General features: G+C 35.6%; 1 protein-coding gene across 1 annotated transcript; it reads left to right on the top strand.

Annotated features, from left to right (window-relative positions):
• The first annotated feature begins 8745 nt into the window (after nucleotides 1-8745).
• Nucleotides 8746-11922, top strand: LOC147563664 (putative inactive receptor kinase At1g48480). The gene is made up of 2 exons (XM_086639460.1): nucleotides 8746-10477; nucleotides 10986-11922. Exons 1-2 carry the CDS (start codon nucleotides 9145-9147, stop codon nucleotides 11606-11608), a joined length of 1956 nt encoding a protein of 651 aa, XP_086495586.1. The 5' UTR covers nucleotides 8746-9144; the 3' UTR covers nucleotides 11609-11922.
• The last annotated feature ends 758 nt before the right edge of the window (nucleotides 11923-12680 follow it).

Below are 12680 nucleotides of genomic sequence, written 5' to 3'. Positions count from 1 at the left end.
ACAAAGATTAAAGAATACATACGGGAAAAAGTCGGGCCCATGGGGACCCGCCTAACTGTGCCCCTTCTTTTACAGGTTAATAAGTACTCCTCCGGTCCTTATTTTCGGAAATCGCTGGTGGTGGTCCCCTCGCAATTCCTGACCTTCTCAGAAGAACACTACTAGTCAATAATTTTTTTTTTGTTCTTAGAAATAATACTAGTCAATAACTTATTTAGTAAACAGTTTTATTTTTGAGTAAACCTTTTCTTTTGGCCAGCGCTTTGGGGAAAGCTAAATAGTTTCCGGGGTGTGAAGACTTGGTCAAAAATTGGTCAATTTTGTTTGACAATTTTATTTAGGGGAAAGCACAATACTTGTCCACCTCACCTCTCTCTCTCTCCACCTCACCTCACTCTGTCTCCACCCACCACTCTCTCTCTTCTTCTCCGATTAAGTCGCCGACCGGCGACCATAAAAAAAAAAATATATTTTTTTTCACTCTCTCTCTCTCTAGAAACTCCGGCGAAGGGGTTTCCCTTCGCCGGAGTTCCGGTCTGTTGAAGAACAGATCCGGTCTGTTCTTCAACAGACCAGTTTCGGTCTGTTCTTCAACAGACCGGAACTCCGGCGAAGGGAAACCCCTTCGCCGGAGTTTCTAGAGAGAGAGAGAGAGTGAATTTTTTTTTTTTTTTGTCTTCATGGTCGCCGGCCGGAAAATTTTCCGGTCGGCAACCTAATCGGAGAAGACAAAGAGGTGAGGTGGAGAGAGAGTGAGGTGAGGTGGAGATAGAGTGAGGTGAAGTGTTTTTTTTATTTCCCCTTAAAATTTATTTTCCCAGAAAATTTCTAAAATTCTACATATTCCCTTTAAAATTTCACACCCCGGAAACTATTTAGCTTTCCCCAAAGCGCTGGCCTTTCTTTTTCCTCCCTTCTGATAGATTTTTTTCACTTTCAGAGTTTCTACTGACAATTAATTTCTATTGTAATATAAGTCTATCTTTATAGTCTCTTCCATTATTGCTATTGTAATCGGAGTAATTTATATTCTTCTTCTCGAAGGTCTAGTTTTCCCATACTGAAGGCAGAATAGATCGAGAGTGAGAAAAGAGAGGAAGAAAGAGAAAAGGTGAGGAGGAGAGAGAAGAGAAGAAGGAAGGAGAAGAAGAGAGAGAAAAAAATTTAAGTATGAAGGTCGTCGACCGGCCACCGAAAATTTTGATTGGTCGGCGACTTTATCGGAGAAGATGATGAGGTGGTGAGAGGGATGACGTGACAGAGAGAGGTGATGAGACGGAGGTGTGGGAGATGACACGCGGAAGGGTAGTTTTGAGAGAGAGAGAAAGAATTTAACGGACATGTGACGGTAACGAAAAAATGGGGTCATCTGAGTATTTTCGATAAAGTAGGGAGCTACGCGAGAAGTTGGTCATAAAGTAGGATCCCATTTTTCGAACACTGGACACTTGTAATGTTTGAGGAACTTGTTTTTCGCTAGTCAATCAAACTTGGATCAATCAAGACGAAATGGGATACATTATATGAAAAATACATTGGAACAAAAAAAACTAGATAGATTACAGACAAATCTTATGTTACTTGGTGTGATTCGTGCGTCCATTCCCCGGAACCATAAATCACAGCAAACCACATCGAATTTCTGCACAGAGTTTGTCTAATTTTTCTTGTTCCCTACCATTACTCCAATTATATAGCTCTCATACTCATCGGGGCGAAGCACAATTGGTTGGATCATGTCCATTCCGCTCTTGTTACATAGACAACAATCTAACAAGATCACGTATATGATCAGGTGTCGTTTGGCAACACTAAAATAAGTTACTTTTTTGCTTATTTAAGTAGAAAAGTCAAAAAGTTAGTTTGGTACGCAAAAATTATCGACTTCATTTAAGTTAAAATTTGACTTTTTTTTGAAGTTAAATTTTTTGGCTTTTGACTTCAAAGTAAAGTAACTTTTCTTTGAAACATGCATGAATTTTACTTGACGAATTTTTTTTTTGTCTATCTCGCTCCACTACCACAACTAAACTTCTACCATATCATTCTACCCTCACCACCACCACAACAAGCATTGCACCTCCCCCACCACCCTACCTCAACTACCACCACCACATTCGTACCACCACCACCACATTCGTACCACCACCACCACCATACACCACCACACCTCGACAATAACTACTTCGTAGCTCCACCACCACCACCATCACCGTACCTTCACCACCACCACCTTACCTTCACCGCCACCACCACCATCACCACCACCATCCTTCACCGCCACCACCACCAACATACCTTCACCACCACGATCATACCTACATCGTTACCACCTACATATCTTATCCACCACCTTTACCACCATCACCGTACCACCTCCACCATAACTCCGTCACTATCACTCACATACCTTATCCACCACCACCACCGTATCCCAACCACCACCGTATTTCCACCATCACCACCACCGTACTTCCACCACCGCCATACTTCCACTATCATCGCCACCATCATACCTCCACCACCACCGCTGCCACCTACCTCTCTACCACCACCACCACCACCATCAAACCTCAACCACCAGCACACCCCATAACCATACCTTCATGGCACCACCAATATCACTACTACATTGCATACAAGAGTAATCGTGGAAATCATAAATAAATTCAATTAAAATCAGGTATCTCTATAAAAAAGGAAAATAAAATTATCAAAAGTAAATTGAGTTACCAAACTAACTTTTTTACTTTTTTACTTATAAGTAACATTTTTGCCAAATATACTTTTGAAACTTTTTTACTTTTTTAAAGCAAAAGAACTTCTACTACAAGCAAAAGTACTTCTACTTTTGATTGCCAAACGACACCTCAGTATTAATCATTAATGGCTTATATAGGTTAACATTTTACACGCAATTCAGGACAGAGACTCTCAAGTGGATTTCTTCTCTTCCCGACCAACTAACTGCCTGAGCAGCTGAGCTTTTCAAAGTACTCCTCACTTCCACTGACTTTGCTCAATTTTTTAAATGAAAAGCCTTAAATTGGACCAATTTAAAGTGGTTTCCTAATTCCTTTCTACTCACTAATGGAAACTCATGTCTTCTAGTTCATGATAATTATATTAGGCCATTAAGGTAAAGTATATTATCATACATAAGAAAAAACGTCATAAAAACATCATGACTACGATTTCGTCCAAATAAAATTTTCTTTTAGTACATCATGTTTATATATTATTTTGTACATCCATTAGTTTTTTCTTAAGGTCTTACTTACTGTCGACTCGAAAGCTGCTGCCCAACTTTTTTTACCACAAATTTTTAACTTTTGTTATTGTAGTGTTCTGAATTACATTACAAGTGATGTAGGCGGACAACCCATGATTCAATTGGGACAATGGGACATTCCCATTTTTCTTTCGCACACGTATTTGAGAATTATTATATTAATTGTATAACATTGATAAATCACAAAGATACCATATTAAAATAAACGCATGAATTGATGAGCACATACACCAGCAACGCCGCCAATTGGACCTTTAGAAGTCCTACAAACACCTTTAAAGGTCATTCTCACAGTCCATAAACTCAATCCAGATCAATTTATACTTACACTCAAGATTACAATGTTACATGTGCTAGATATTATGAACAAGTTGTCTCTGATGATACTCGAAACCTAACCTAAGACTTCATAGGCTTAAGAGAAGCACAAATTACTCAACCATAGACTTATTTGCTTATTTAACTGAAATTATTAGGGGTTTAGTTTTTGTTAAATCTACCTAAAGAGTTCCTAATTACTGTGTTTAGTGATTAATGATGAAATTCTTTTGGGTCCCATTCGGATTAAACCCGTTAAGTACCTACTATCGCCCAACTGCCGTTTCATCTTCAACTTCGTGTTTGTTGTTAATTACCATATTATCCACTCCAGCAACGTTACCATTATCGTCGTCCCTATCTATTTACTGTTGGATTTTAACTGATTTGTTATTCGAGGATGATCGTGTGGCTATGCTTCCTAAAGTGTACGAACTATTTTAGTCATCTCGAGCTAAGGTTAAGAAAAACATTTTCATTAAATTAACCAACCGTTTATTAACACGTTAACACTGATTGATGTTCTACCAAACAGGACCCACAAATATAACACCGCCCCCCTTTCTTGCAAAATTAGCTAATCCCGTTTTGTTATCTCATGTTTCAGGTTTTATTTTACTTGTAATGTTACCGAGTTTGTCACCAATCAAAATGTTGGCTTTTTATCACGAGATGCTTCAGTGATTTTAATTAGGTGGTCTTAGGTGGTCCATGGAACAGTAGATTCTGACCGTTGGATTATCATGTGGATGACGTTACACCTGTTTGTCTTTAATTGAATCACTAGCTGCTAGTGACACTGTGATACAAGTAGAACAGCCTTTTGAAGAACTGTGAAGAAAGTTTTTGGTATAGGATGAGCAGTGTTAGGTACAGGCAGTCCATATGATGAGGAGAGCATTGGTTTTAGTATAGGAAGATCAGTGAAAAAAATTCAACAAAGAACCACTGAAAAATTAAACGAACAGACGAAAGATGACATATTTCGCCTGTAAAGAATTGTTGAAAAAATAAATCAATTTCGTCCGTGCTGATCGATTTCTTCGTTCAACCCAAACGAACATCTTTTACTGAAACAAAAAACGACCTAAAACTATAAGAATGCACATTCAACCACAGAGAAAGATAAAAGAATAATTTTTTTGACCCGAGACATATTATCTTTATCATATACGTCTTTGTTCAAGTCGATTTCTTCATTAAAGTCGATGTCCTCCTTTAAGTCAATGCCTTCCTTTAAGTCGAACAACATTTCTTTCTTGACGTAGGTTGTCTCTTTCTTCATTAATGGTGGTTCCTTATTCATTAGATCTTGAGGCATCATTAAGAGCTTGTAACTAAGTAAATACTTATGCATTTTGTTATTCTTTTATGTTAGTGGTGATGTTGATAGTAGTGATCCATATATATTAAGGTTGAGTTGTTTATGTGAGACAAAATTAAAAGTGAATAAAATATTATATTTATTGTTTTTTTTTTATCAAAGTCCTTATATTTTAGAGTTATTTATTAAATAATTTTTATGACGCTCTCCGTAAACTAAATTGGTAAAGGAAGAGCAAGAACACAAATTCACTGTCTACACTAGATAGTGCTCTTCCTATACTACATGGCAGTTTTTTTTTTTTTATGAAAAAAGAGGCCCAAACTATTTCTTTAATAGATATTTTAGACAAAAAAGAGTTGGTGAAAAAATTAGACATCATTTCTGTTTCTTTTTCTACTTTCACATTCGACTATCACCACTACTACTATTTCTTTCTTTTTTATCCCTCTTCGCTCTTTATCTTTTTTTTTCTCTCTCCTTGTCTTTCTCTCTCTCCAAATCTTCGTTGTTTCGGTGAAAAGGAGACTAGAAATTCTTTTTTCTGGAGCAAAAGAGAAATATTCAGCCAAAACTCACGAGAGTTTCGCATTAAACCTTTAAAAGCCTTGAGGAGGGTTCCATCTGTGGTTTGAACGAATTAGACCATAAAACATCTTGTGCCCCGATGTTGCGGAATTCACCACCAGTGTCTTTTGGCCAGTTTGCATGAAAATCGACTTTTTAAAGGTCTCAAGAGAAACGTCCACGAGTTTCGCCTGAAAAACTCATGAAAGGGTTTTCGAGTAAAGGGAACCACGTCTTTTGCTGGAACAACGGTACAAAGATAAAGTAACAGTTTTGGAGAAACAAATTTAACTGAGAGAAGTATAAAGAGATCTATCTGAGGGAATGAGAGAGAGCGGTCTAATTTTATTTTTAAGAATAACCGTCAATAGTTGTTTGCCGATGACCCTTGCCAACTTGAGGTGGAAATAAAAGGAAAACAAAAACGTTTTTCCACTAAAATTTTGTAAACAAATTTTTTTTGGAAGGCAAACTATCTTTTTTTTGGCAATAGACTACTTTCACATTAGTCATTCCATGACATTAATACATCGTCAAGATGTGATAAGCACGATAATCGTTGAAGTTAAACTACAAATGAAAGAGACCTAAATCCTAAAAAACTTATTATTTTATACCTTTAATAACCCAAGTTCAATAACCATAGATTGCACTTCTTGTGAGAATTAAACCTGATGACCTCTAGGTTTTTGGAGTTTATGTCAACACTTTCAACCACTTGGACTTAGACTTCTAATAAAATTTATGGTATTTCGCACAAGTGTATACAAACAAAATCTTCAAGCATTCACACATATGCTTTACAGAATTTGCACAAATTTATGGCAAATGCTAAAGTTACAAAAGATTTTGACAAAAGATAGTTCCCAGCTGATGTGGCGGTTGTAGTTTGAAACTTTGACCAAATCTAAGCCGTTGAGAGATGAATATCACAACTGCCACATCAGCTGAGAATTTTTTTTTGTCAAAATCCTTTGTAACTCCAGCATCTCCCCAATTTTATATAGCTTTGTAAAAGATTTGTAAAGTTTGCATCTTCTGTACCAAGATCTCATTCTTACAGATATTGGTAGACTCTATAAAGAAACTAAAAGATAATATTGGATCTTCGTTACAATATTGTGATATAGTATACTGTTGATTTTCTGTTGATTTTCTGGTATGATATTTTGTGCTCGTAGTACTCTCTATTACACTCATTTCACCTTTTTCTTTTGCAGTATTTCAAACAACTTGTTGGTTTTGGCAGTGAAATGAGGGAAGACCTTTACATTTTATTTATGGGGGATTGAGCCATTGGTCCAAAAAGGGGGCCAAAATGAAAATTTCACCCAAAGTTGCCTAAAAATGAAAGGGAGGTCCAATGTGTCAGTTTGGGGGTCAAAATTACGTAAAGGGCCCTTAGAAAATAAAGTATTTACCGTTCATGCCATCGAAAATTACAAAATTGCCATCGAAAATTCTCGGGAAACGATTTTTTTTCTGAAAATTATTTTATTTACTGGTAAAAAAATTTGAAAATTTGGGCGGGAATTTGAAATTTCGTTTGAAAATTTCAAAACTTCGAAAAAAAAAAATTGTGACCGGGAAATTATTTTATTTACTGGAAATTTTTTTCTGTACTAGACACTTTTGCTGGGCGGGAATTTAAAATTTTAAAAAAAATTTCAAAATTTGCCCGGAAAATTTTGGAAATTTTGGGCGGGAATTTGAAATTTCGTAAAAAAAATTTGGGCGGGAATTTGAAATTTCGTTTGAAAATTTCAAAACTTCGAAAAAAAAAATTTGAGACTGGGAAATTATTTTATTTACTGGAAATTTTTTTCTGTACTAGACACTTTTGCTAGGCGGGAATTTAAAATTTTCAAAAAAATTTCAAAATTTGCCCGGGAATTTAAAATTTTCAAAAAAATTTGATATTTTGGCCGGGAATTTGAAATTTCGTTTAAAAATTTGAAAATTTCGAAAAAAAGATTTCGTTTGAAAATTTCAAAAAAATTTGAAAATTGGAATTTTTTGTGTAAGGGAAATTATTTTATTTACCGGGAAGAGATGATTTGCTGGGCGGGAATTTGAAATTTCGTTTTCAAATTTTCAAAAAATTTTGAAACTTTGAATTTTTCGTATACTGGTAAATTATTTTATTTACCAGACATTTTTTTTTTTCAGGGAAACGTCAGCATGTCCCGTCCAAGGGCAAGAGGGGAATAAAAAAAAAATCTGACATTTGGACCTGCAACTAATTTTTGGGCAAGAGTGGATTTTTTTTGGGTTTACCCCCACTTTTTGGACCCCTGGCTCAAAAATCCTTTTATTTATACCTAAAATTACAAGTTATAATTAGATAACCTGGTTGTTGCCCCCAAGAATCAAGTGCAAAACCTCACTTAGATTAACATTATTAAAGAATGAATGACTATCTATAAAATATGATAAATTGGTTACATATGTGAACTTTTAATTTTGTATTTGATATAAACTGACTGTAAAATAGTTACAGGTGTTTGTTTTGAGTCACAAACTTGTTGGAAATAGTCAGAAATCCTTAAATGGACATAAATAATAAAAAATGTTAAAAGAATTGTTTAAAGATATAAAATCTCCGTCACAAATAAAATATAAAATCAAAGATCGAATCCAGCTTTTACTTCGAATTAATGAAATGAGCTTGCAATGTGCTGCTCTTAACAACCCATATTTTCACCTGCCTTTGAAACTTGGAAAATCCAGCTTGCATTTTAGATCAATGGAATTAAAAGATTTTACTTTTTCTTTCGATGAGATAAAAGAAAAAGATTTTACTTGTTGATAGTTAATATTCCTAGTTTCTAATTTTTATTAACATAGTTTTTCCTCCTATCCTGAAATAATAATCAATTATTAAAACACACAGTAATTCCCTAAAAAATAGTACAACTTTACAAACATTTTTTTCTTTTGTAATTATACATTTTTATTTTTCCATTAATTTTATTGTAATCTTATTATTTCTTGACTGTGTCCGTTTATTTTTTGGTACAATCCATGAAAACAAAATCTTTATATCATAAAGATTATAAATCTGTGTTCTCCCATTTCACCTTCAGAAAATAATTAACTCAAATCGAAAATCTTTTCCGCAAAATATCTCAAATTAAAAATCTTTTACACAAAAGATGAGGGATATTTCAATATTTGGAGTAATCCAATTACCAAAAGGACCAACTCTAATAAATTGAAATATTAGTTGGCTTAATAATATTTTATTAATCAGAGGTTATAATCATGATTTTAATTTTGTATATTTGCAAATTTGTTTTTCCAGAGTAGAAAAGAGAGGAGAAAAGGAAAAATAATTAAAAAAAAACAAAGACAGGTAGATAAAGAAGAGTCAAGCCAAGTTGCTAACTAGGGTTTTCTCTTTGGGTTTTATAGGACACAATCTCCAAATCTCTCTCTCTCTAAAAACTCTCTTAAAACTCATCTGTCTCTTTATCTCTTTCTCTCTCTAAAAACTTATCTGTCTCTCTTTATTTCTTTCTCTCTCGTCGAATCTACTAAAAATCTTCAGGAAGAAACAGCAGAACGGAAGAAGAGATAATGATGATATGAAACCAGCTATTTACTGAACAAAACTATAGTTGGTTTCTCAAAACCGCTCAAAATGATTTCTTCATCTCGCCTCCGGTTGTTTTTTCTGATTCTATTCTGGTTTTTCTATCTCGGAAAACCAGATCTGACTGCAGATAAAACCGCTCTTCTCGCACTAAAATCAGCCTGTGGAGGAAGAAATCTTAACTGGACAACTCAATCTTCTTCACCATGTACATGGTTAGGTGTAGAATGTGAAAACAACAGAGTCTCTGTTCTTCGTCTTCCTGGTACTGGTTTGATGGGACAACTTCCGACTGGTGTGTTCGGAAACCTAACTCACCTGAGAACTTTATCTCTTCGTCTCAACGCTTTAACAGGTCATCTTCCTTCAGATCTCGCTGCTTGTACTGATCTAAGAAATTTCTACTTACAAGGAAACCGATTGAGCGGTGAGATTCCTGATTTTCTGTTTGGACTGAATAACCTAGTTCGTCTGAATCTTGCTAATAATAACTTTTCTGGTAACATTTCTGAATCTTTCAACAAGTTGAATAGATTAGGAACTTTGTATTTAGAGAATAATCAATTTACTGGTTCAATTCCTGAGTTAAATCTTCCTAGTCTTGTTCAGTTCAATGTTTCTAACAATCATTTGAACGGATCAATTCCTCAAAAACTAAGGTATTTGAAATCAGATTCATTTCAAGGAAATTCACTCTGTGGTGGACCAATGGGACTTTGTCCTGGTGAAACGGTTCCATCTGATAATGCCGGTGGAGAAAGTAACAACAAGAAGAAGAAATTATCCGGTGGAGCTATTGCCGGAATTGTTATCGGATCTATTATCGGAGTTCTTTTGATTCTTCTAATTATTTACTTTTTGTGTCGAAAAAAGAGTAGTACGAAAACTAGGTCATTAGATGTCATTCCACCTAAGAACCCAGCAGAAGTGGAGATTGCTGGAGATAAGACTATCGGAGATGGAGATGCAGGGCATTTGGGTGGTGGAGGAGCTGCCGTTGCCACCACCGGAGCTTTCGCTGCATCGGCTCTTGCCGCTAAAGGAGATGCCGTTAATGGCAACGCGAAGAAGCTAGTTTTCTTCGGAAACGCCCCTAGAACTTTCGATCTTGAAGATTTATTGAGAGCTTCAGCTGAGGTTTTGGGTAAAGGAACATTTGGAACAGCTTATAAAGCTGTATTAGAAGCTGGAACTATTGTTGCTGTGAAGAGATTAAAGGATGTTACTATCTCTGAGAAAGAATTCAGAGAGAAAATCGAAACAGTTGGATCAATGGATAATGAGAATCTTGTTCCATTAAGAGCTTATTATTTCAGTAGTGAAGAGAAGCTACTTGTCTATGATTACATGTCCATGGGAAGCTTATCTGCACTTTTGCATGGTGAGTTTTCTTCATACTTTACTTCTCTGTGTTCTATCTTTCCTAGATAACTTGTTGATTTTAGGTCAAAATTACTTAACCATTGCATTATCTTTATGGGTTTATTGTTTTAGTTCTTTTTTCTCCATGATTTGATGATAGTAATGCGATTTCAACCCCCACATTGTATCGTCGCTCAATTTTATATGCCATTGATTGGAAAGCACAACATTTCTAATCTTTACATTGTTTTGGGTTTGCTTCTCAAGTTATATTTGTTTCATTCTACCTTGGAATTCAATTCAGTCCGAAAACATAGTTCTGTTCTAATTTTGTAGTGGTAAATCTTGTGATTTGATATTTTATCTCTTTGTTTACTTTTAGATTTGAATTACTTAAAGAGTATGAATTGCTTTAGGTTTTGTATCTCTTACAATGTGGGTTTCTGTTTTTGTTATCTGTGTTCACTTCCATTTATCATCGTTCATTTTTATGTGTCCATTAAATAAAACATCTTCTTCGACTACAGGTAACAGAGGTGCTGGTAGGACTCCATTAAATTGGGAAACCCGATCAAGAATTGCCCTTGGAGCTGCTCGTGGAATCGAATTCCTCCACTCTAGGGGCCCCCAAATCTCCCACGGAAACATCAAATCGTCCAATGTCCTCTTAACCAAATCATATGATGCCCGTGTCTCTGACTTCGGCCTTGCGCAGCTTGTTGGACCTTCTTCTAGCCCAAACCGTGTTGCAGGCTACCGTGCCCCAGAGGTAACGGACCCTCGCAGGGTCTCTCAAAAAGCCGACGTTTACAGCTTTGGTGTCCTTCTATTGGAGCTCTTAACTGGTAAGGCCCCAACCCATGCCCTCTTGAACGAAGAAGGGGTCGATCTTCCTCGATGGGTTCAATCCGTGGTTCGTGAAGAATGGACTGCTGAAGTTTTCGATCTTGAACTTCTAAGGTACCAAAATGTGGAAGAACAAATGGTCGAGCTCTTACAACTCGCTATAGATTGTGCAGCTCAGTACCCAGACAAACGTCCATCAATGTCGGAAGTCACAAGGCGAATTGAAGAACTCCGTCCTTCCAGAGATCAAGAACCATCATCTGACCTCGTCGACGGGGACAGTGAATCAATTGGTACTGCATAACAGATTGAGAAAGAAGAATTTTAAAAGTTCATGTTCATTCATTATGTCCATTTTTAATCCATGTTTTAGTCTGATGTTTTTGTTGTTTGTTAAAAAGGGTTGTGAAGAAGGTGGTGGAGAGAATTACTTTATCATGAATCAACTGTGTGTGTTGTTCCCTCTCTCTCTCTATCTATTTTTTTTTTTTGTCATTTTTACAGTAGCAGATTTTCTTGATTTCTTCATCTCCCTTCAGTTTTACTTTTCTCTTTTTGTTTTTCTTTTATTAATGGATATATCAAATATATATTGAGACTTTGGGTGGTGGTTTTAAATGTTTACTTCAAAGGGTTGAGTTAAATTTGGATTGGTTAGTTGGGTGGTAGATGGATGGTAGTTGTAATTACTTTGTCTTGTTTTGCTTTTGCTTTTATAGCACTTTTCAGTTCTTTTTTTCAGTGTAATGTTTTCAGTTGACCATTTGAACAAATAAAGAAGCAAGAATCCTATGAATTCTCATTATGCTTTATGTTCACAAGGGTTACATTATGGTTAAATGAATTTGACAAAAGGGAAATGTCTCTCTGCCGGCACTTATCCTGGCTAGAGTATGTGTTCGGTCAGAATTTAGAGAGAGGAGTTAAGACTTAGGAATGTTAAATTTGGGTTTGGTTTAACTTCGTTGATAATAGTATTGTTGGATTCTATCAATTTTTGGTCGGTTTGGAATGAGACTTGAGCCGTTTGTCCGAGGTCTGAACCCATGAAGAGCTATTGTCATTGGATATGGGAGTCAATAGTAGGGAAAGTTAGGTCGACATTCACTTTGCTTTTGGTTTCTTAGAACTTGTAAATTTGGTGAAGTGATTCTTAAAACTTGTATTTTTAGTCTTTATTTTTGTGCTACTTAAGAAATGTCAAAATCTAAATTAATGACTAAATGTGGATAACCAATCTATATAGTCTCTCCAAAAACTTGTATTGTAAGTCTTTATTTTTGTGCCTATCAAATTAATGTCTAATGGGAACATGGTTTTATTAGAAAATCTATACATCTACATCAAGTAGAATTAAAACCTAATGTAAAGTTATA

The sequence above is a fragment of the Eschscholzia californica genome, unplaced genomic scaffold, assembly GCF_041429995.1.
Source record: "Eschscholzia californica isolate CP2 unplaced genomic scaffold, dmEscCali1.0.p SCAF_1, whole genome shotgun sequence".
NCBI classification, from domain to species: Eukaryota; Viridiplantae; Streptophyta; class Magnoliopsida; order Ranunculales; family Papaveraceae; genus Eschscholzia; species Eschscholzia californica.
The sequence above is the reverse complement of the archived record's forward strand: the minus strand, read 5'-3'. Positions and strand labels throughout refer to the sequence as shown.